General features: G+C 35.4%; 1 protein-coding gene across 2 annotated transcripts; it reads left to right on the top strand.

Moving 5' to 3' along the window:
* The first annotated feature begins 1,562 nt into the window (after positions 1–1,562).
* Positions 1,563–22,430, top strand: LOC148834979 (annexin A7-like). Of its 2 annotated transcripts, XM_088915158.1 has the most exons (14): positions 1,663–1,786; positions 3,715–3,772; positions 7,875–8,103; positions 8,508–8,696; positions 11,147–11,187; positions 11,874–11,933; positions 13,341–13,449; positions 13,934–14,028; positions 15,079–15,192; positions 18,498–18,668; positions 19,437–19,607; positions 20,374–20,449; positions 20,637–20,749; positions 21,675–22,430. In XM_088915158.1, exons 2-14 carry the CDS (start codon positions 3,716–3,718, stop codon positions 21,795–21,797), a joined length of 1,548 nt encoding a protein of 515 aa, XP_088771284.1. In that variant the 5' UTR covers positions 1,663–1,786; position 3,715; the 3' UTR covers positions 21,798–22,430. The 2 variants fall into 2 exon arrangements, with proteins under 2 accessions (XP_088771285.1, XP_088771284.1); XM_088915159.1 differs by lacking the exon at positions 11,874–11,933 and having other exon boundaries at positions 1,563–1,786.
* Positions 22,431–23,603: the final 1,173 nt, after the last annotated feature.

The following is a 23,603-nucleotide window of genomic DNA, read 5'->3' as shown; positions in this document are numbered from 1 at the left end:
ATTCGGAAAACCTTTGTTTTACTTGTTCACTTTTTTGCTTTACTTGTTTTTTACAAAGAAAGGCTAAATTTATATCATCTTCCCTTTAATAAAGAGATTTATACGTATTCAAATGATTTGGACCTACCTCAAACATGCTGTTTGCCTCAGGGTCTCAGCAAGGTGTGGTTAAACCATACTATTGTTAGTGACATAACACTGTGTACATTTAATTCTAGAAGAAAAAATCATTTTAAAATACAATAATTACAATTTTCCAATTAACAAATATGTAAGTTGTCAAAGATAATTTGAAGTCAGCAGAAGTGAGCCTTCTAATTTTGACTTGATATTTTAGCTTTTTTCCTTCCTTACATTTTCATTAGTTTGGATCAGCTCAAAATCCTTTACCATTTCCTTTTACTGTTGTTTATGTTGAAAGAGTATTAATTTGTACTGCAGTATATTAACTAAACTTCTAATTTTGTTCTATAAGTATTAACACACAAAGTTTTATGAAAAATATTCAGGGTGTGAAGTGGATCGTGTCCCATGTTTCACTTAAATTCTTAACAGAAGTTATAAAAACTAATGCAAAAGCAATGCCCTGGAATACTATCCCTGCTTTAAGACTTACCCCTGTTTCTCGGCAGCAGTTTCACACCATTTTCTCAAGACTCCTCTATTCTGTATCCTTTTTAAAATTCTGTTCACACATACTGTAGGCTGTGGAACTCCCAGTTCACGCCCATAAACTCATTAGCTTGTCCTACAGTAGGGCCAGTTTCTACACTTACTAATAGACCAGTATTTTGATGATCACTCACCCCAGCATCTTCAAAGACTACTAGGATCACTTTAACTAGAAACAAAGGATCAGACATTCCAAGGACACAGTTGAGTATGAAGAGTTGTCACTGAATATTTTTATATAAGTACCTTAATGCCAAGAGACCAACAGTTTCAGTTATGAATTGTGTTTAAAAGCAATAGAAAATGGGTGCATTTCCATTTAATACACCCCCCCCCCCCCCCATTTCCCATTTCCACTTAAAATGAAAATGAAACCAACAAAATAATATTTGAAAATGTCTACAACATTCTAAAGGACTGTCATCTTCGAATTTTCCTTCCATTGAATTGCTGGATTTACTTGATCTGTATTGTTCCATTGTTAACTCTAAAGTATATGATGTAATGCCAATTTAAATCATACCTATGTAAATAAAAAATAAAGAAAAATGTAAATATAAACTTGATATGTAGAAAAGATAACTAGTTCGTTTTTTATGCAGATCTGTTTACAACTTTGTCCGTAAGTACTTTTTTCTATTTCGGCTGACAAAAATGATAAAACGTTTTAAAAATTCTGTTTACATACAATACAATTTGCAACAATGCAGAAACGAATAAATTAGTTTTCATTGTAACTTCAGTAATCATGTATTTAAGCCTTTGGGGTCTGAAACAAGTGTAATATGAACGGACAATAAAAAAATAAAGAAAAACATTCAGTGTACTGATCCAGTTTCAGTTCCTTATCTTAAGTTTTTTTTGTATACATGCGCATCAAGCGTCGGACCGCAGTGGGATATCTGTGAGATATTTAGTGTTGTAAAATTCCTTTCTTAACCGCGCTACAGCAGCACAAGGTTACTCCCCTAATTCCACGTCACGCCCGGATGAGTCAAGCAGTCAAGTAAATTCACTGTAGTTCAGCTATTAACTTCCAGGTTCCATACTGACTAGGGACTTTTGGATAACAAGGACTGCTTTAAGGAAGTGAAAGTACAACAAACACCGAAAGGTACGTGATTTTAAAACATAATTCACCTTAAAAAATATTTATATCGCTGTTATAGATGTTCTTCGTTTAGCGTAAGACTGCAACTATCTTTAATGTAATGTTCTCTTTCCCAAAGCGGAACCAAGAGGCGTGTAAAAAAAGCCATTTTTAATTTGTGACAGATTACCGGAAGGTTTAGTTTCTGAAGGAAAGACTTTGGAAAGTAGGCCAAAAACATACGAAGTACGCAAGCAAGGGGAAAGTACGTGTTCTTAGCTGTGTAATGCACACAACTACATTTCATTTTGAAACACTGATTTAGTTTAGACTCTTAAACAGTCAACCTTGGCTTTACCACGCCCTGTTCTATGTGGCCAATTGCAAATTAAAAAGTAGAATTAGTGCATAAAGACGTGCAATTTTTGGCAATATCGGGTTAAAAACAGGTTTACAGATTTGTCGTAGTTCTGCATTTTCTGTTTCATTTTTATTGTTTCGCAACCTCAAGACAAGCTGTTTTATTAGCGTCAGTACTTTCGTATTTCTTAAGGAAAGCACACTGATTGAGGTTGTTTGACTAGTTTAGTGATCATTCCTTGCATTTTGTATAGTGCTTTTCATCCTAAAGGAAATCAAAGCGTTTTACAAATTGAGGGAGTACTTAATCTACTACTGAAGCTCCGCACCAGTCTGGGCGAGGTTTGGCAGCCATTGTGTGCAAGTACTTTGTTGTGCTGTTTGGTAATTATGTTTCTAGGAGAAAGGGGCCCCTCCTACTCGAAGATACTAACGAAGTTGGGAACGTAGAAAGATTGTAGCTACACCAGTTTTAGTGTGATTTGACAATAGTTTTCCCGTGGTTTCTTGTGGTGTTAACATGCTGTGCATGGTGTGGTGTAGCAAAGCATATTGAAGGCATAGTGAAAACATGGAAACTGTCAAATGACAGTAAAAGCATTGTAACTACAAAAATATTTGATAGGGTTTCCAAGGTGGATTATAATAGCGGTATCGTGGACAGTTGAGCTTAGTATTAAACTACTGTACGTTTTTGAGCAGTGAGACCACAGCAAATTGACCAAACTTTTAATTTTCTTCAAGCAGCATAAACTTCTTCGTTTCCTTTAGTGTCATTTTCTTATTAGTGGCCTGCTCAGATTGTTTGCTATGACATAGTACATATGATATTAAATAAGACATAAAGATTATTTTACTGCATACTACTAGTCGTTACATTCTTGATTATAAAACATCCTAGTAATGAGCCTTTCTCAACGTTATTTACTCTGATGCTCATTATACTTTTTAATTAGACTCATTAAGTCTTTTTACCTCTTACAGTTTCGAGATTTACAAAACACTTAGTTTGACTACCAATACATGCACAAAATCAATTGATTTTCATGATTGCTTTAAAACATGTCTGAACTCCCAGATACATGTTTTAGCAAAGTCGGTGAGGCTGGGATTTTCTGTTTTGATTTGACACGTGTGACCCAGTTTAGCTAACATTAAAAGGATAATTATCTTTGAGCCTGGCTATGAATAAAAGAGAACAAGGTACTGTATGTAGTGTTTAGTACAGGATAGTTGTACAGCTATCATGTTACAGTTCCACTGTTGTGCTCATGTACCACCTGTTTCTGAGTGTCTATAAACTTGAAAACAGTTCTGCATGGGCTGTAGGCCCTATGTAGTGGTCTGTCCTGTAGGCAATTATTTGTAATTATTGTTCCACAACATAGACAGGTTTTATGAATGGTCCTATAAAAAATACAAAATTCTATTCTCAGTGTAAAATGCTGCCACTACAGTATTTTCTAAAGCTTGAAGTATTATTTTTTTTTGTTTTGTACATGTTCTCTAAATGTTGAGAAAAATGCAATTTTACAGTTCTGCTGGTTTGTGTAGCTGTCATAACACTAATGAGCTTTTTTTTTTTCTTGCAGAATGTCATACCCAGGTTATCCTCCCTCAGGATACCCTCCTTCCTACCCTGGATATCCTGTAGGTTACTCTTATGTCCTAAACAAGCAAATGTATCTTATGAGGTTGGCTGGTATTTTGTTTTCATTACAGACACAGCTCTTATTAAGAATTAGCAGCTTTCTGATAATGAATAGATGGAGTTTTCCTTACAGTGTCTGAAGAAAAAAATATGTCTTAAACAAAAGCAAGCCATATACTGTATGCAAAAAGCCTACCATTTGTTTTTTGCTTCACTGGCCGGGCAAAATTGCCCAACCACTCTCTCGTTCCCCCATTAATTCTTACCTTTCAGTTCTCTTGTGTCTTGCTTATCATTCCAGAAATCTTGAGGCAGCATGTACAGATGCAGCCATTCAAAGTGCGCGTTACAGACACATACCGCAGGTGGCGTCGCGCGTTGTGACGCAAGATGACGCGCGGCACCGCAGTACTTGATTGGTTGACCAACAGGGGCACTCGTGGTCCGTTGGTCTGTCGTAGAAAGACTTACAGTAAACGTCTTTGCTGTGCCCGTTGTAGATATTGAATTTTACCACTGAAGGGAAATCTTGGTAGCTGAGCATAAAAAGAATAGGAGCATACTGTAACGCGTGTGAAGGCCATAAACGATATTAATTTTGGAACATAAACATACAGTACTGTATATGGCTGGTCTTGGTACTTGGTACAAAATACACACCAGTATTCCATTTCTCCCTAAACATTTTAAGCATCGAACTCTTTAACTAAAGAGATACCGGAGTCAACAAGCATACTTTTAGAATTTGATTAATAGGGAATATAATATGGAATCGCGTATCTAAAGAATTTAATAACGATATGATTATATTTGTGTACTGCGACAGGGCTGTGTAGGGCTGTTTCGCCTCTCTCTTCATGCGACTGTACCAGGAAGAGGATTTCTTTCTATTCGAAACGTGTATTTTAAAAGTTTAAGAAGTAAAAACCTTACAGCATACACAGATTTCTAAACTGATCAGGATCGTTATCTTTGTCTTATGCATAATAATGTTCACCGCTCTGTCCAGCAAATTAATAATAAACTTTATTTTATATAGCGTTTTAAACGAATAAGTAATTAGATTGCTCATAAACCTAATCACTTGCTTTTTCTTTTTATTTAGGCTCAGATTTCAACTATAGATCGTATTATTAATAACCATAATAACAAGCAACCAACAAAAACAACCATATAAACATAATACCAACCAAAAACATAGATAACGACCACAATACAAAATCAAATATATCAAACCATTATACTCTCGCAAATTCCTCCGATTATCATAATCCCGCCCCTTATGCAAAACCAAACCCTCCTCCCATCCCAGTTTATCCTCTTTATCATAAACAAAATCCACCTCAATTTTCAACATAAAGCATTACTGCTTACTGGGTTTTTGAGGGGGGGGGGGGGAGGTGTCTTTCGCTGGAAATCTCGCCTGCTTCTACTTTACGAGTACAACCCCCTCTCTGCAGGAGTGCTGGCTGTGACGAATTAAACCGGTTTCACAGGTATTTTCAAAGTAGGAAGTACAGTGTTAACTGGTAGCTGGGCTCCTCAATGAAATCGCTTTAACATGCTAATGCGTTGTTGTAACAGTCTGGGAGTGGCAAGCTTCTAATATCAACTCGACTCGATTGGAAGACAATGAACGTATTTTAGCCCTAAATGAATTAATAGCAAACATGGTTTACATAAAATACATTTTTCCAAGAAAGTTTATAATAATGCGATCTATAGTTGAAATCTGAGCCTAAATATAAAGGAAAAGCATTTTCAGAGAGCAATCACGCTGTGTTTATGTAGAAAAGGCGATTAGGTTTATGAGCAATCTAATTACCTATTCGCGTAAAACGCTATATAAAATAAAGTTTATTTAGAGATGAATGATCAGTGTCGCAGTTTAAATAATTTTTGTAGGAGGGCTTGGACAGATTCCAAGTGCATTTTTGCAATTTACATTGTAATACAGTTTAGAATACAGTTAGTCTAAGCTTTATCAGCTTTATTTATGGGTTGCAATTTAGAAAAAGTCAAAAACCGCACTCAAAATGCAATTTAGAGCTTTCTGGCAAGGGGAGACACCCAAATTATAATGTAACATGCCACTGTTTGTGCATGAACAAAGTTATACTGCAATTTTCCTTAGATACGCGATTAAAAAAAATAAATTTTTTGAATCCCCGGCGGAACACACTCCATAAGAATCAGCGCTTTTATACAGTATATCGCCTTTAAACACATATATTTAAACACGCGTTTACGATTTAAATCAAAACGCGATTCAAATCAATATAAATGTTTATTTTGTAACGCATAGGTGACTATTCATTGTTATTAAAAAGACTTAAATTTGATCATGTTGTGATATTTAGAAATATAAATTTGTTTGGTGCGAGTGAGGTTTTATTTAATCTCTGACCAAGGGAAACGTTTCATTTTTTCGAAGAAATGTTTGTTAAAAAATAGTCATAGTTCCATGGGATTCAATCACAGACCATGTGACATGGGAGTCAGGAAACTAACACACAGCGCCACCAGATTTGATAACGCTATAAAAACGCTATAAAATAATGTGACTAGGCACAGAACAAGTTTACAGCACAGTACAATAATAAATGCTGACCATGACTTTAGAAGCATAAATTACCTTACACTCAATTTAAACACAAGCTGTCTTTAGCCCTCTAAGCTGGTTCATACAGAAATGTAGAGATCCAGGCTCAGAACACACAGCTTCATTAGCGAATACATATGCAGGACAACTAGAGAAGACATTTTACAGAGGATGGATTTTTAGAAACATCCCATCAGTGACATCACTGAAGACAACTCCTACTGTAGGTAACTGTCGTGTGGATAGTTTCACAAGAATCAGACAAAGGTTTAAGCATCGCTTGTTCTAGATAAAACTGCAAAAAAAAACAACAACCCATAATGTACTTCTTTGCGGCTCTGTTTGCCCAAATCATATAATCACAACGTGAAATTAGAAAATAATATTACGTAACCAAAATCCGCAATATGGAAACAGAGCCTGTGTAATTGTTGACAGATGATGTTCTCGTAACATTTTTACAAGACAAACTACAACATTTAAAAAATGACTTGTATGTACTTGATATCTCTAATCAATCCACGGCGATATAGTTAAAGCAGTCCCCGCACAAAACGAAACTAAAACACCCTGGGCATACCGTTTCGCGCTTCTTATCAGTTGCTCAAAAGTAATTTGACAGTATGAAATGCATAATATAAACCTAGAAACATATACAGTACGTGAGCAGTATTTACGTAGTATCGGTGTCAAGACATACCTCTCAAATACTGTAAATCAAGTTAAAAATATCTCAAGACCGATTCTGGTCATAATGAAACCATGTTTCGTGTATGTTTTCTTTAAAGTACCGAGACCAGCCATATACTGTATGTTTATGTTCCAAAATTAATATAGTTTATGGCCTTCACACGCGTTGCAGTATGCTCCTATTCTTTTTATGCTCAGGCACTAAGATTTCCCTTCAGTGGTAAAATTCCATATAAATATTCAATACTTAAACGGGCACAGTTAAGACATTAAATATACATATACATACTGTATACAGTACAGTTTGCATACGGTAATATGTTTATGTTCCTAAATCAATCTCTTTTATGAGCATGTGTAAGGCATGGTGAATCGATTCTCAAAAATTACTGTACTTTGCATGATTGGAAAAAAATGCGTGATTGCGAAATGCTGTGGTGTTACTTTTACAAAGACGGTCAATGAAAAAAAGAATGTGGACCAGGGCAATACTTTGAGTTTACAGCTTGTCCAAGGTCATTTATTATTAATACTATTAGTAATATCTTCGTTAAAGACTTTGATGGCTACAGCTCAAACATGAGAGGTTGAGCTTTATTAGCTCCACCTTGCGGAAATTCCGGATACTATTATTTTGCTAGCGGTATTTACCGGTAACTTGCGGTATTTACCGGTAACTCGCGGTAGACTGCGTACAGCGTACTGGAAAATAATGCGGTATCGCCCGCGCATTGCCTCAGCTGAATGTGACATACACCATTACTGTGACTGTGTACTGTATATCTTTATATGTTTTGCTGTTTCTGTAGCCTCAGGGAGCTGGAGGTTCTGCCTATCCACCCGCAGGACAGTATCCAGGTGCCCCAGGAGCGGGTTACCCCCCGACAGCCCCTATGGGTGTTGGGGGTGCCTATCCTCAGGGGCAGCCAGGAGCTGGATATCCTGGGTACCCACAAGCCCCCGGCCCAGGAGGGTATCCAGCCCCCAGTGGATACCCCCAGCAACCTGCGGCTGGAGGATATCCCTCTTACCCCGGAGGTACGACATTTGTGTTGAATTTTTGGAGAAACATGAATGCTCTGTCTGTACAAGCGGTGCCTTAATACACAAACATGTATGTGCATTTTAAAGCCGAAAGTATATGGTCTTTTAAAATTGTTTCTTTTCCTCCTGAAGGCATAATATTGAGAAGGATATAGATACATTGCTTAAATCTGCTTTAGTCACATTTTAGCAATTTTAGTCTGCTGGGAATCTGTTTACACTGTTCCATTATTTGTTTGGTTTCTGCTAAAGTATTCACCTATTGCTCCATCACGTCATTTGGACCCTGAACATTTTATTGGAATCGCCTAAGAATATGTGGGCCTCATTTAAACATTATTCTGTGTATGCAGCTGCTAAGACACATTAAAGGTTGGTGTTTACATTTCCTTTGACAGTGCCGGGAGGCCCAGGGTATGGAGCCCCTCCAGGAGGCCCAGGGTATGGAGCCCCTCCAGGAGGCCCAGGGTATGGAGCCCCTCCAGGAGGCCCTGGGTATGGCGTTCCCCCTGGAGGCCCTGGGTACGGTGGATACCCCCAGCCTCCAGGCCAGACTTATGGTGGAGGAGGACCAGCCCCTCAGCCAGGTATGTTCTGTCCACCCATGCTGTTCTTTTTACTGTATCCTGTACTTTCTAAAACAATATTAATAACAGTGCTTGTGGTTTTCATTCATTTTTTTTATTATACCTTCGTGTTAATAAGATAAGATCACTTTATTAGCCATATACAATTTCTTGCATTAGGAATTTGTCTTTTCACATACCCCAGCTTGCTCCCCATGAGACACACAGGCACACAGACAGGGATAGAGAAGCTTGGGGTCAGAGCGCAGGGTCAGCCATTTATACGGTGCCCCTGGAGCAGCTGGAATTAAGGGCTCAATGGATCTCTCTGCCGGCCGTGGGATTTGAACCGGCAACCTTCCAGCCACAGGCGCAGATCCTTAGCCACAGAGCCACCACTCTGCCTCAATAATTTCTAAATTCTTATTTCTTATCATTGCTGTGAGAATGCTCTCTGTACTTGCAATTGAAATAGTAATTATTTGTGTGAGTGCTATTAATATCAATAGTGTAGCACTAAGTGAAAGCAAAAAGGGGTTTGGACATGTTGTATACCACAGTCATGCTTAAAGTTTGTGAACCCATTGCATAATTTGAGATTTTTTACTTTTTTAACCACAAGATGCATATTTAATCAGAATTTGTCACTTCCTAATTGAAATAAAGTATAATTATTCACCAATTTGAGTGTTTTGAAAGAAAATGTCCATGCAGCAAAATAATACACACAGTATACAGAAATTGTGCAAGTGCAAGTTCTATTACTTACATCTAGGTAAAGCAGGATCAGATGGGTCAATGACAGGGTGTTAACCAATTAACCGAGATAACCAATGAAATTGAAGATGTGAAATGATGTGTTAGAGAGGAGCAAACATAAATAATTGCAAGAAACAGGTCAGTTACTCTTCCTACGAGTCTAGCATCATGCCTCAAACTAAGGAAACATCAGCAGAACTGAGGAAAAAAGTAGTGGATGCTCATCAGTCTGGACAAGGTTACAAGGTTATGTAATGGTTAAACCATTTCAAAAAGATTTGGATTCCATAAATCCACTGTTAGGCAAAGAGTATACAAGTGGAGGGCATTTAAAACAATGGCAACCCTGCCAAGAAGTGAACGTCCTCCTACAAATTTCACCTAGGGCCACAAGGAGAATAATAAAAGAGGTAAAAGGTAATCCTAAAATAACATCCAGAGATCTACAAGCCTCCCTAGCTGCCTCTGGAGTAGTGGTGCATAGATCAACAATAAGAAGAACCCTGAACAGAAATGCCATCTATGGAAAGGTCACCAGGAAGAAGCCTCTTCTATCAAAAAAGAACAAAGCTGCCCATCTGAAGTTTGCCAGAGACCACCTGGGTAAGCCTGAAGAGTTCTGGAAGTCTGTTCTCTGAACAGATGAGTCCAAAATTGAACTATTTGGGCACAAAAAGAGGGCACATGTTTTGCGAAGAACCGACACAGCCTACCACCACCAAAACCTTATCCCTAGTATCAAGCATAGTGGTGGGAGTGTCCTTGTATGGGGCTGTTTTTCTTACTCTGGCCCTGGGCAACATGACATCATTGAGGGAGTCATGAATTCTGAGAAATATCAAGTAATTCTTCAGAAGAATGTCACGCCATCAGTTCAAAAACTCAAGCTGAGCACAAAGTGGATGTTTCAACAAGACAACAATCCTAAACTTTCAAGTAAGTCCACTAAAGAATGGCTTAGGAAGAAGAGGTTCCGCGTACTGGAATGGCCAAGCCAAAGCCCTGACCTGAATCCTATTGAAATGCTGTGGCAGGACCTAATGAGGACTGTTCATGCAAAACATCCTTAGTTTTGTAAAGAGGAGTGGGGAAAAAAATCCCTCCAGCAAGATGTCAGACTGATAATTGGTTATAGGAGGCGACTGTGTGAAGTCATTGCTGCTAAAGGATGTGCCACAAGTTATTGACTGAAACTTTTACATTTACTTTTGCACCCAAGAATATCTGGTGATTTGTTAAATATCACAGTCTAATAATCTGAGTTCAAATCCCTTTTTATGTGTGGGAAATATTTAGGATATTCATTTTATATATTCATTAAGAGTTCAGATTCACATAATATCTCTGTAATATCTAAAATAATGATAACCTTGAAGTGTTCACAAACATTTTCAAGCATGACTGTTTTTAAGGTCAACAGCTGCAAACCTTTTTTGTAGGTCACTCCCAAATGTTTGTTTGCAGTGCAAGCAGGACTCAATCTTATGCTTAGATTCTTGGAAGAAATTTCCCCGTTTTCCACTCAACGCATACCTTTTCCAAAAAAAGGCAAGCCATATATGCACTCCTTGGTTACTGTATGCTCCTTGTGTTACTGTCAGTGACACAAGGAGAAATGTCTTATTTTGACATTTTTGTGATGAGCCATGAATGAGAATCCCTGTTCCACAGACATGGCTTATAACTCTTTTGCTGACATGTCTTTATTACAGGTGGATTTCCTGGTGGACCAATGCCAGGTCAGCAACCACAGGTAAGGGTGGAGTAGCAGGAGCTTGTACCTCCAGCACTGTTAAAGAAACCCTTTTTCAGCACAGTTCCTAGGCTAATAATGTAGTCACATGAGGTCGATTGCAACAGACATGCCAAATTTTCGTAAGGCATTAAATAATTAGTCTTATCTATAGCAAGGTTGGCACTAACTTATTCCCATACTTTAATATCCTCTAGAGGGCAGCAACTGTTACTTTAGGTTTGTTGCAATTGAGGATATTTTTAATCCAGAGCCAAGTACGTTGGAATTTATATTCACCTAGTATGGAGCTGCATACAAACTACGGGATCATCCCCTGTTACTATACTGCTTTCATTTAGTTGCAATAGACCCATAGTGTCTGAGCCTGAAAAACAGTGTGGATCATTTTAATATTCACAGAGGAAAGAGAAAGTTAAACATAAGTTACAAGTAACATCTTCACTGCATCCAGTGAAATTAATGCAGTTCATATTAGTGAGATGAATTATGAATTAAGTGTTATGATAATTTTTATAACTGGCAATTTTTTTGAAAGTGGAATCATTTATAGAAATGAATTCTGGAATTTGTCAATCTGACAAAGCCACCCATTAGATAGGTGTTTGTTAATATTTTTATTGTGTGAATTAGCATTTACTACATATACATTATATGTGTTTTGTTGTTTGTTTTGATCTTATAAGTTAGGATTTGAAGACACAGGCTTTAGTAGTTGGGAGGAACCCCAATGGATTAATGATGAGGTGACTGCATGGCAGAGAATCATTTGTATTGTAATGATTCATAATACATTTAATATGTTTATTAAAGTTTTTTTTTCACGTCTGCTTTATGATCTGTGGCACAGCATGTTATTATGTTAAAACCCTTACTGCATCCACACTGTTTGCCGTGTATCCTGAAAACTTTACAGAACTTTATTAAATAAATCAGTTATATATGGTAATCATTCTGCCATACCATTTTTAAACGTGAATAGTATCACATACACAGTATTTTCTTAGAAGAAACGGCAGATGTATGGAATGGAATTAAGCTTTGCTTGCTATTAGAAACTGATCCAAATACTGGAGACTGTTGAGAGATAAGATCTTTATTATATTTACCTGGGTGACATTTGCTTTGTGCTGCCAACACCTAATCGACATACCTCATGAAACATTGTAGCTTCTGACAAAAAAATCATCTTAAATGAAATGAGTCAAACCCTTGGATAACATGGGCTTTAAAGGGTGTGGGAATCTATTTTAAGCCAGAAGAGTGAAGAAAAGCAGCAGGTCTCTTTCACTGCTTAGAAAGTTCTTAACCAACTTATATTGTACTTGAGCTTGTAACCTAGTAACATTTGTATGTTACATATAGAAAAGTGTAGAAAATTTGAGGAAAAAAAAACTTTATAATTTTGGAATAAGAGGATTTTTTCCTTTATCCTGCTTCTGTTATCAGATTTTTTTGTCTTAATGATTTTTCAGTCATTTTCAGAATATCAGATGGCCCACAACAGTTGATTAATATGTATAGTACAACACTGGAATAAACATGGCAAGATGTAGTTTTTATTTGAATGAAAATGAGCCACTGGTCACTGGTTTGAAGCTTTTTATAATTACAGTATTGTTTAAAGAATGGCCATCGGTCCTAACCATCCCGGACCTGTTCTGCTTTATTTTACTTTATCCTTTTTATTGCTTTGCTAATATGCATGTTACAGACATACTGAATATTGTACATTGTCTGCACTTGCAAGTCCTGTGAGATGTTGAGATGTTGAAACAGTTTTAAAAATGCGCCATTTCATGGTTTTTATGTAATAGACAATTTTTGCTAAATTCGTGATTCAACTTTCAATTCTTTATCCTTGATAATCATTAAGTAAGTGCACCAGTATTGGCAATGTACAAAATCCATGTGCCTCAGAGGAAAATGAAGTTAAAATGTAGTCAGATGTGGCCTATAATTTTGGAAAAGCATAAGATTTGGTGCTTCACTACTATTTATGTTTTTAATAAGAAAAAGTATTTGTCAACAGCATGTTTGAGCCCTGCTTCCATTAAGGAAACACATTGTATGACTGGCACAAAACAGTGTTTCATTTTCAACTCTTTTATATCCAATTAGATTTAAAAGTAATTCTTTGGTATCCATTTTAGCCACTGCCTGTGGTAGGAAAGCCAGTGTACCAGGGCACTATAAAGCCCACTCCTGGTTTTAATGCTGAGGCAGACGCAGCTATTCTTCGGAAGGCCATGAAGGGGTTTGGTAAGTTATGCTGTTAAATAACTTTGAAGTCTTGAAAAATAGTTTTATATAATTTAATATTAAAACTATTACCTGATTATATTACACAAATGACAAGTGTCTGCATACCTAAATACAGGATTTAAATTTGTCACTAGGGATAGTGACGGATTATCGGATTAGCAATAACCATATACATGCTTACTTAAACATTATGTAGTCAAGACTTAGTTATAATTAATGTCTATGAACTGCTCATAGTCTAACTATTGTGAATCTGGGATGAAATGAAAGCAATGACTCTGCTTTCCTATAATTTGTTTCCTAGAATTGTAATTAATGAAGTTATACGACATCCACTGTCAGGAGCTGAAGCTGCTAAAAAGAAAGTTTGATTAAATCCTGTTCTCATTTTCATGACAAGATATTAATTTGTCTTGGAGAATTATTCATGCTAATTTTATTGTTGAGCCTTTACAGCAGTGTAAGTTTTCCTTTTGTCAAGGAACGGATGAGCAAGCCATTATTGATGTTGTATCTCGTCGTACAAATGAGGAACGACAGAAAATCAAGACAATGTTCAAGACCATGTATGGGAAAGTGAGTAGGAATGAGCACTGTTGGTGGTGTACAGATACATCTTGGAAATGCATTACTTATCCTATCTGTGCATGAAGAATGCGGTGAAGGAACCATTCTGGTTTAGAATGATTTTCAAAATATTCAGATCACTTCTTGTAGGGTTTGCTGTTCATTTCTGATTCCTCTTATGAAAAAAGATTATTTCTACAAAATGTAATGTATAATCTTGCAAATATGAATAATAATATATAGTGTTCTCTAAGTTTTAAGGCAATACTTGAATTGCTAAAAATAATAAAGTATATTTTTTCTTTGGTAAGAAAGTAAAGAAAAGCTGTTTTTATGTGTTTTTTCCCCCCATCATCATACCCATCATATGCACAATCAGGAAGTCATTTGAAGTGGCTATGATGTACAATAAATATATATTTTGGTAGATACAAATGTTTCTGGTAGATACAAATCAGGAGTGTTTTTATTGTATTTAATGCATAAATGTTATTAAGATACATGTTAATTTACTTTAAAGGTGAATTTATTGACCATTTTGATTAATCTATACTTTTTTCATTTTTATGTGCTTAATTAAATATCTTTCTTTACTCTGAAAAATAATCTTAATTTAATATGTAAATGAATCATACCTTGCAGATGAGTAATATAGAACTATAGTGTCAGTTTAATAGCCTTTTTAAGGAAAATACTTCTTATACAAATTTGGTTCACCTGTATTCTGGATGTAATGGATCTGTTTTTCACATTTTTAAATAGCACTGAAGCTTTGAAATGGTTCAAATAACAATTTATTTTTATATACTTTTTAGGCCACGTCAATACATTCTATCATGTTACATTTTACAGTTTTGTTATTAGCCATGAGCTATAGTTCACATTCAGTCACAGCAAGAGTTATAGCCAATGTAAAATTCCCATTTGCAGAGGTTCATCAATACAATCTTCTTAAGAAGAATTTGCCAAAAAAGTGAATGTTGTGAGTCTGATACAAGCATGGCTTTAAATGCCTGAAAAAATTGAAAGAATAAAGACTGACATTGTCCCCCTTTACAGGATGTCATTAAAGATTTGAAGTCAGAGCTGAGTGGGAACATGGAAGAAGTCATCCTTGCACTGTTCATGCCAACTACATACTATGATGCTTGGAGTTTAAGACATGCAATGAAGGTATGAAATGCTCTTCAGATTTATGCACTGTATTTAAACTTTTAAATTTTGCTTTATTGTTTTTTTGTAGTAATAATACTAAATTGTTAATTTGTTTATTTGAAGCAATAATAATATGGGGTTGCTCTAGGTAACACTATGACAATATTGGTGGGAGTCACTCTTTAGTCTATTGACTTGATAAAAACTTGAATAAATTCCGGTCTGTGTGCTTGAGGACTTTTTAAAGTTTTAAAGTTTCTTCAAGTATTATTTCCATGGCTCTCACATTGTTAGGTTATGGTTTAGGTGACGGGCTAAGTTTTGCTAACTTAGTTTAGATGTTGCAAAAAGTATATGTTAAAATATACTTATATAAGATAAAATATAAAGTTAATATTCCAAATAAGTCTGTTTTTAAATTTCTTCCCTGGAGGTATATCCTTGTTGTTGCAAACCTGCATTCACTAGATTCTTTAAAAAGATACTTAACTGTTGTCTAAGAGCAGCTGTATGCATCAGTCCAAGGCTTCTGATTGAGACACACCCTCTTTGTGATATATTGGAAGCTTACCATGGAATTTATGAATCATAGTGATTGGGGAAAAAAGGAGGTGTGGAACCTTGGAGCTTTTCAACACAATATACAAACAAAACTAAGCCACCTTTTGTTACATAAATAGATGGCAAAACTGGATTTTCATTTTTTTAATAGCTTTCAGATTGAAAAGGGCAATTTTGTTTTTTGCCTTCTCTATCAAATTAACTATTTTAAATTTGAAAGTTTTCATTATTTTATGCCTTTTCATATTTCAGTAATATTAAATGTTGGCAGTTTGAATGTCGGAGGCTTGATGTTGACTGATATGGCATTCTGCCATTTGTGCGTGCCTGTCAGTATTGCACAGTTAATCGCAAATAAAGCTCTTAATTCTTATTGTTGTAATGACTTTTGTTGGGAAAGATTAAACAGATGGGCGTATTATTTAGGATCTCCAGTAATAAAACCACAGCATTAGGTTGTCATGATGTCTGTTTCTTGGAAAGACAATTTAATGTGTTATTCTAAAGTTATTTTGTCTTTTCTGCCAAAAGATGTTTTTTTAATGTTTAAAAAATAATTTACTGAAGGTTTCCCTAAAACTCATGTACTGAAAAGGAGTAATTCTCCAGATCTCATGAAACAAACTGAAAAGCAAAGGTTGTTCAAAGATCACAGACATCATATGTCCGTAGCTTTGTGCGCATTTGTTTAAACTATAAGGAGGTATTAGAATGTCAGTTCTCCTAGCATTTTATTTTCAGGAGTAGGTCTTAAATACAATATTCCTTAACATGTAAAAAGGAAAATCAAAACTTTAAAATTGCAAGATGCTCTTGCAAGTGGCAGTTGTTAAAAGAATGTTTTGTATTCATTTAGATTCCAACACAATGTGCATTTTTAATTTTGGAGATAGCTTAAATCTATTATATACTTTTACCAACTAATTGTACTAAACTAAATCTAGTTTTGCTTTTTGCTGATGAGCTGTAATGGATTGTTGGGGTAAAAAATTAAAGCACTTCTGTTGAATTGCTTTTTTGAATGCTGTTGATTTCCTTTTATTATTTTAAAAGAAAATGGCTGTATGAAACACTTGAGAAATGTGCACCTTGACCTAATGAGATAATTACGAGCATTCCTCTATCTGTAACATTATGTTATGTAATCTGTCTGCTTTACCCACAAACCTGCTAAACAAGAAAAACAGCTCCAATTAACTTTCTAAAGAAGCCTGAAATGTAATATGCTTAAAGTGAACATTTTGTTTTTTTATGTATTCATATAAAAATATTCATATAAAAGGAAGGTGGTTCTTGATTTTCTTACGAATGTTTAGCTGGCTAAATTAATTTTATTGAATTCATTTCAGCATTTATGTAATAGTGATGCCATGACAGAAACTGTATAGTTTAGGATTTAATAGTATAGGGTTTAAATAAACAATGATAAAGAAAACTTTTTAACTACTTCCGCTTTTTCCAGCTCAGCTTTTTCTATGTGCAGGGCAATAAAGAACTTTTTGTAAACTTCAATCCAGTTTCAAATGCTTAAATATTGCAGCACTTTTTTAAATAATTCTATTTGTTTTATCGGTATTATTAATTAGTGTGTATTTTAGATACTATATAATCTTATGCGATATAAAATAATACAGCATGAAACTGTGGAAAATACCCAGCGTTTGGCCAAAATTAGCAAACTTTGTGAAACCATTCTAGTCAAGTATAAGGTAAAGGGTATAGGAACTATTGAGGTTTCAAAATACAACTGAGAGATTATCCAAACACAGCAGACTTCTTAATTATTAAGAAACAAAACAATTCTTAACCCTAAATGTAGGAATTATATAAAGAGGGTTACTACCACCTCTAACCTACTGTAATACTTTCCCTCATGTGACACAGACACACCCATTTAAGCACAATTTGCCTTGTGTAAATGCTACATTGCAAACAATTAAGAAAAGTTAAATCCCAAGTGAACAATTTACAATTGAGTACTACCTGCTTCACTGGAAATATCTGATGATCCCATTGTCATCACAGCTCTCCGACCAGGTAATCCATCTCAGAACATTGTAGTAAAATGTCAGTGGTAAATTCGAAACCAAATAGACAACTACTTGGGGAGAAACAAAGACAAGTTAAAGCAGAGCTGACTAAAATTACAAAGATAATTTATCTCTGTTTAGTGATGGACAATATTTTTTAATGATGATTTAAATGATAATGGATTAACATAAAAATGTACATGATTTTGATGTAGAATACAAATTTAATTTTACTTAACCAGCACAAAAAGTGGAGCAGACAAATGACAGACATTTGTCTGCCCAGAGATAGACTTTTTGCCCTTTCCTAGGCCATACAGGTCTTGCATTTCTGGCTGCTACTTCATTGAGATTAGTGTACACACGGAACATAATAAGCAGTTAAATTATTTTTAACAGAACTCCTTTAATGCAAACATACTAAGACACTTGCAGAACCCTCTTAACAATAGCTGTGGTATTTTCATTCTCTGGTAACCAATGATAATTATGATTATTGGTAACAATTCTAATTATAATTAATCAATAAACTATTAATATCATGCTACTCAGTTATTATCCTGTTTTGCTGTTGCCACAAGAACATGTCATAGATTGTTTTAACTTGCTGACATTTTGACATTGGTTAAGTGTGAGATTCTTTAATGCTTGATTATAAATACGGAGTGCTTTAGACCTTAGTAGTCCCATTGTAAATTTCTGATAGGTTAACATCCAATATTTTTCCTTCAGGGAGCTGGGACCCAGGAGAGGGTCCTGATTGAGATTCTCTGCACCCGAGATAATCAAGAGATCAGGAATATTGTCAAGTGCTACAACTCTGAATTTGGTCGAGACCTAGAGAAGGATATCCGCAAGGATACCAGCGGGCACTTTGAGAGGCTGCTCATCTCCATGTGCCAGGTATTGATTAGTTTAGTAGGAGTCAAGGGAATCCCACTGCAAATAATGACTAAAATTAGGAGTCTGAGTCTGTGTTTGTTGGAAATCAAGTTTTTAAGTTGGAATGATAAGTAGTAATAAGTAGAACATTTTAATTATCCATTTATTTAATCGCAGAGAAGACATTTTAATAATCATGATCAATTCTTACCTCATTCAGCATTCCAGTGTGTGTGAGTCAGTAACAGGATTAGTCAACACTAGACACAAGAAAAGAGTTGCCTGCATCACCCAGGTAGCGATAAACTGATACTTCAAACACTGACTTGATGAAATTCTGGGATCAATACAGTAGGTAACAAACTAACAGAAAAACTAAAGGATAGCAGGACTTCTTTAAATTGTCATGTCATCTTCCCTCTGTTTTTAATTGCTTTTTTTCACATTTGGATTTTGCTTTGTCAGATACTAGCTTGTGTAATGTGAAAAGCTGAGAAGCTTTTCCAAGAAGACGTATGGCTGTAATTTGTGCCAAATGTGCCTCTACCAAACATTGTCTCAATGGGCATGAATACCTATGCAGTCAGGTATTTTCCGTTTTATATTTAGAATTAATTTAGGAGAACCTGTAGAATTTTTTCACTTTGACATTAAAGAGTGTGTTCTGTCATCAAGACCAGAAGCTGCTGATGAAATGGAGTCCAAAATAAGTCTTAAGTGTGGAGCTGTGCCATCCTGGGGCTGTATGAGTGAGTTCTGACTAATAGAATGCTGTTAATGCGTCTGCAGGGGAACAGGGATGAGAGTGATGCAGTCAACCTGCAGAAGGCTCAGGAGGATGCTCAGCGCTTGTTCCAAGCAGGGGAGGGCAAACTGGGGACAGATGAATCCTCCTTCAACATGATTCTGGCTACCCGCAGCTTTCCCCAGCTCAGGGCCACTGTAGAGGCCTATGCCAGGGTACGCATGTCCAGTGTTGCTCTCATAGTTATAAGGCCTTCCTCATCAGTGAAAACATTTGCAATATGTTCAGGAAGTTGTTTTGAAGGAACATGTTTCTTGATTGTATTGCCATATTGATCTTTATTTCAAACTCACTTCATTGTCCTCCGAGTGTGTTCGCCAATTTAAAGGTTTGGAACTTTTTGAAGGGTGAATGCCCATGACAAAAGTACTTATAGTTAAAATGCTTGTCTTCCTAAATATGGAAAGGCAATAAATGTTCTTATAAGGATGTGAGGTGACACCCTTCGTAATAAATTGTTACATTTTTCTGCTACATTTTGCAATGTAAAAGTCATATGATGCAATATTATTATGAGAAAGGATATCTCATATGGCCTTATAACTCTCATGCAGTGATGACTCATTTTTCATGAGGGACTTTGTAAATTCTACCTGTGAAAGGGTGATTTTCTTTGCTGGGAAAAACAAACATTATTATTTCAGGATTACTTGTTGTTAGTATGTTGGCTTTAAGGAGATCATTCTGAATTGATAAGGTTATCAGTTACAAAACTTTGCTCTACATTTTTTTTAAGCATTTTAATAAAAAATGTAAATTTAATATTTTATACTTTCAGTACAAACATAAGCCTATGTGAGCTAAATACTTTTCTCTTTCAAACCTTATTATGTCCAATATGAATTCAGCACTGTACTTTATGACTACTAAATTAGCAATGGATACATACTGTAATTGTTTCTCTTTTTCTGAACTTTACAGATTGGCAAGCATGACTTAATAACTGCCATTAAAAAAGAATTCAGTGGTTATGTTGAATCTGGCTTGGTTGCAATAGGTAAGAACATTTTAAATAAGCTTTTTTATTAATGATTCATAAAGATATGTTCTGCTGTGTTTCATTGAAAAGGAGGCTTTTGTAATTTTAGGCTTGATACCTTAATATATATATTCCCTAAATATTAAACTGCTTTTGAATTACCTTCTGGAAATAATTTTTAGGTTGTTTTTTGTCTTTTCTGCAGTTCAGTGTGCCCTGAATCGTCCAGCCTTCTTTGCTGAGAGACTGTATAAGTCAATGAAGGGAGCAGGCACAGATGACTCCAGTCTTACCAGGATCATTGTAACTCGCAGTGAGGTGAATGCCTACAACAATACTTCCTTAAAAGCATTACATGAAATTCATTTAATCTGAAATCCATTCGCTATTTGATAACTGTGAAAAAGCATTTACACAGTTTAGTGATGATTGTCCTGGACGGTGGTGATATTTTTAGCAGTATAAGAGTAGTGTCTTTTCACTAGCTACTGTAGCTATTTCTGTAGCTCAGCTGTGAAAGCACTGTAAAACTCAGGTAATCACTTCAGCACAGATCTGCTATAAAAACTGAAAATCCCGAAAGTCTTATTTTGAAGATCAGGACTTTCAACTGTTGCTTAAAATATTAAAATGTTTTATAACATGCTATGTAACATTTTGATTTTTTTTAAACAATGATTTTCAAATTATAAATCATTTTGATGTGCTGTAATTCTGCAATTAGAAGGGGCACATAATTTAGGTTGCATTTTGTGTTTGCTTATTCACTTCACAGAGATAAACTATACAGTACATGGACTTTAGTAAGAGCTCTGAAAATGTTTACTCCTTATTCATCTGTTTAACTACTGCATTTTTATATTGAACATCTTCTTGTAAAATAAGAATTGGTAGGAATAAAATATTGAGTGATTTATATTTATTATACAGTAAGATGAAAGGGCTGACTTTACAGTTAGAGGTCAAAATGGGGAGTGGTATCATGTGAGCTACAAAGGAGCAAACAGATTCATTCCATACTGGAAAGTAAAAAGAAAAAAATACAATACAACATTTTAGCTGTAGTGTTCTCAAGGTGTGTAAAAGATGCTCCACAGCTGAGTTTTTTTTTCTTTTCACTTTTCAGTATGAATTAACCTCTGCTTTTAGCCCCAGAAAACAATACTTTTTTTTTAAATAAATGATATTGCAGTCGACGCATGTTTCTCCTTATGCGACTGATAAATCCTGATTTTCCTTACAGATTGATCTGGTGCAGATTAAGGAAGCCTTCATGCAGATGTACCAAAAAACCCTATATACCATGGTGGAAGGAGATACAAGTGGAGACTACAAACGTCTTCTACTGGCAATTGTTCGACAATGAGTAAAAGGCAGCAGAAAACTGTCTGTGTACACGTGTATCAATTTATATCAAATGTGTATCAGACACAGTGAGTAGTAAAATCAGTTTTCAACAGGAAAGTCTTGAGTCATTGCAAAAGTACCATTTACACTGACTGCCTCTTTCTATTTTTACATTTTATTAAATGAAAATCAACTTAAAATATATGCATACTATGTATTTTAGAACCATTTTCAGCAATGCACTGACTTTATTATTAAGCCAACTTAAAAACCACAACAGAAACGGGTTGGCATTTGCATTTCACCAACACAGACATGTTTTTTGATAGTGTAAAGTGTCAGTCTGGAAAAAAGTGTCAACATAGATTATTATTATAAATGTCATTATCTATGCATTCTTCCTAGATGAATTTGTTAACCTTAGAGTCTATGCATTTACATAAAACCTGCCTTAACATATACAAGTCTATATGAACTTGATAAAAAAAAATGCTCACACCAAATACATTATACAGAATAGAGTATGCAGAAAACTTTGTTGAAAAATTAGCATGTCTGATTATTAAACTGCTCGATATACTGTAGTATGGTTTTTGAGTTCTTGTTCAATTTCTTGTAACAGAAGAAATGAATGTAATAAAGTCTGACAATCTTAGTTTTGTGTCTCAAGGTCCTCAAAAGAGAATTGAATATCATTACATTTAAATTGCAAAACTCTTCTTAATTTGTTATCTTTTTCTTAACACATAAGGGTGAGTGTTTTAGCTTTCAGTTTCCTCTTTACTCCCTTTATACATTAATGTAGAATTGCCAAATTCTCGATAGCGGAAAGCGATAACTTAAAATCCTTTGAATCCTTTAAAAATGAGTTTTAGTACATTTGGAAGTGCTTTACAGGACAGATTTCTTTGCTAAGATCTTGAAATACAACTATTACAATAAGTTTTAAGTTGTTCTTAAATGCAGCCAAAGGCTGGAATCACTGTAAAATTGAATATTCATTCAAGTTATTGAATTGAAATTTCTCATGTACTGAATCTTTTAACATCCCAAGAATTCAAAAAATTTAGTTTGTGCATTTCCAAAGGTAAAATGCATAATGTACAGAAGCACATTTCTTCTTAAAGAATAAATGTACTTGTGCGGTGTTTGTTACATTGAACTGAGTTCTGATTCTGTAATGACAACCACAGAACTGTAGAATAAATAGGTACATCATCAACCACTGTTCTAAAAAAAGCCTTGGAAGTTCCACAGGAGTAGCATGAACTCCAAAGTTATTAAATCCTTTTGGACTGTGTTGTATTTTGGTATGGAGAAACACACCAAGGTTGCTACACCTATCTCCTTGACCAGAAAAGGCTTCTGAGTCAAGTTGCATAAGTAATGTACTGATTTGTAAGGGCTTGGTTGTTGAGCTTCCCTTCCCTGACTGCATTGGATCCATCCTGTCTTGATATAATTTGTACTTTATGGATATTTGTGCTGCTCGCATGATGCTGGGGGGGGAGGTTGGGGGAGGCCAGGAGTGCTGCAGCTGAAGCACTCAAATCCTCACTGCCTGTACTGAAGCTGTCTCCTGCTGCTCAGAGACATCCGAAAGATTGAAACTTGGAGCACCACTAATGACGGGTGAGTGGGGCTGTGGGATGGTGTCATGTTGTACTCGTTCAAATCAATTAAAAAATGGTTAGCAAAAAACTAACCATTGAAGGTTATGTCTTTGAGCACAATATTTACATTAACAGCTATCTGTTATTACATTTGTTATCTTTTAATGGCTCTTATTAAACATTATTCATGCTTAATCTTGTCAGTGTTATCG

Source organism: Atractosteus spatula, chromosome 5 (genome assembly GCF_055471065.1).
Source record: "Atractosteus spatula isolate fAtrSpa1 chromosome 5, fAtrSpa1.hap1, whole genome shotgun sequence".
In the NCBI taxonomy this organism is placed as follows: Eukaryota; Metazoa; Chordata; class Actinopteri; order Semionotiformes; family Lepisosteidae; genus Atractosteus; species Atractosteus spatula.
Note: the sequence above shows the minus strand (reverse complement) of the source record. Positions and strands in the feature narration are given on the sequence as shown.

Coding starts and splice junctions, on each gene's coding strand:
- LOC148834979 (XM_088915158.1), top strand. CDS start 3,716: ATGTCATACCCAGGTTATCCTCCCTCAGGATACCCTCCTTCCTACCCT. Junction 8,697..11,146: donor AGGACCAGCCCCTCAGCCAG/GTATGTTCTGTC, acceptor TCTTTATTACAG/GTGGATTTCCTGGTGGACCA. Junction 20,750..21,674: donor TCATTGTAACTCGCAGTGAG/GTGAATGCCTAC, acceptor TTTTCCTTACAG/ATTGATCTGGTGCAGATTAA.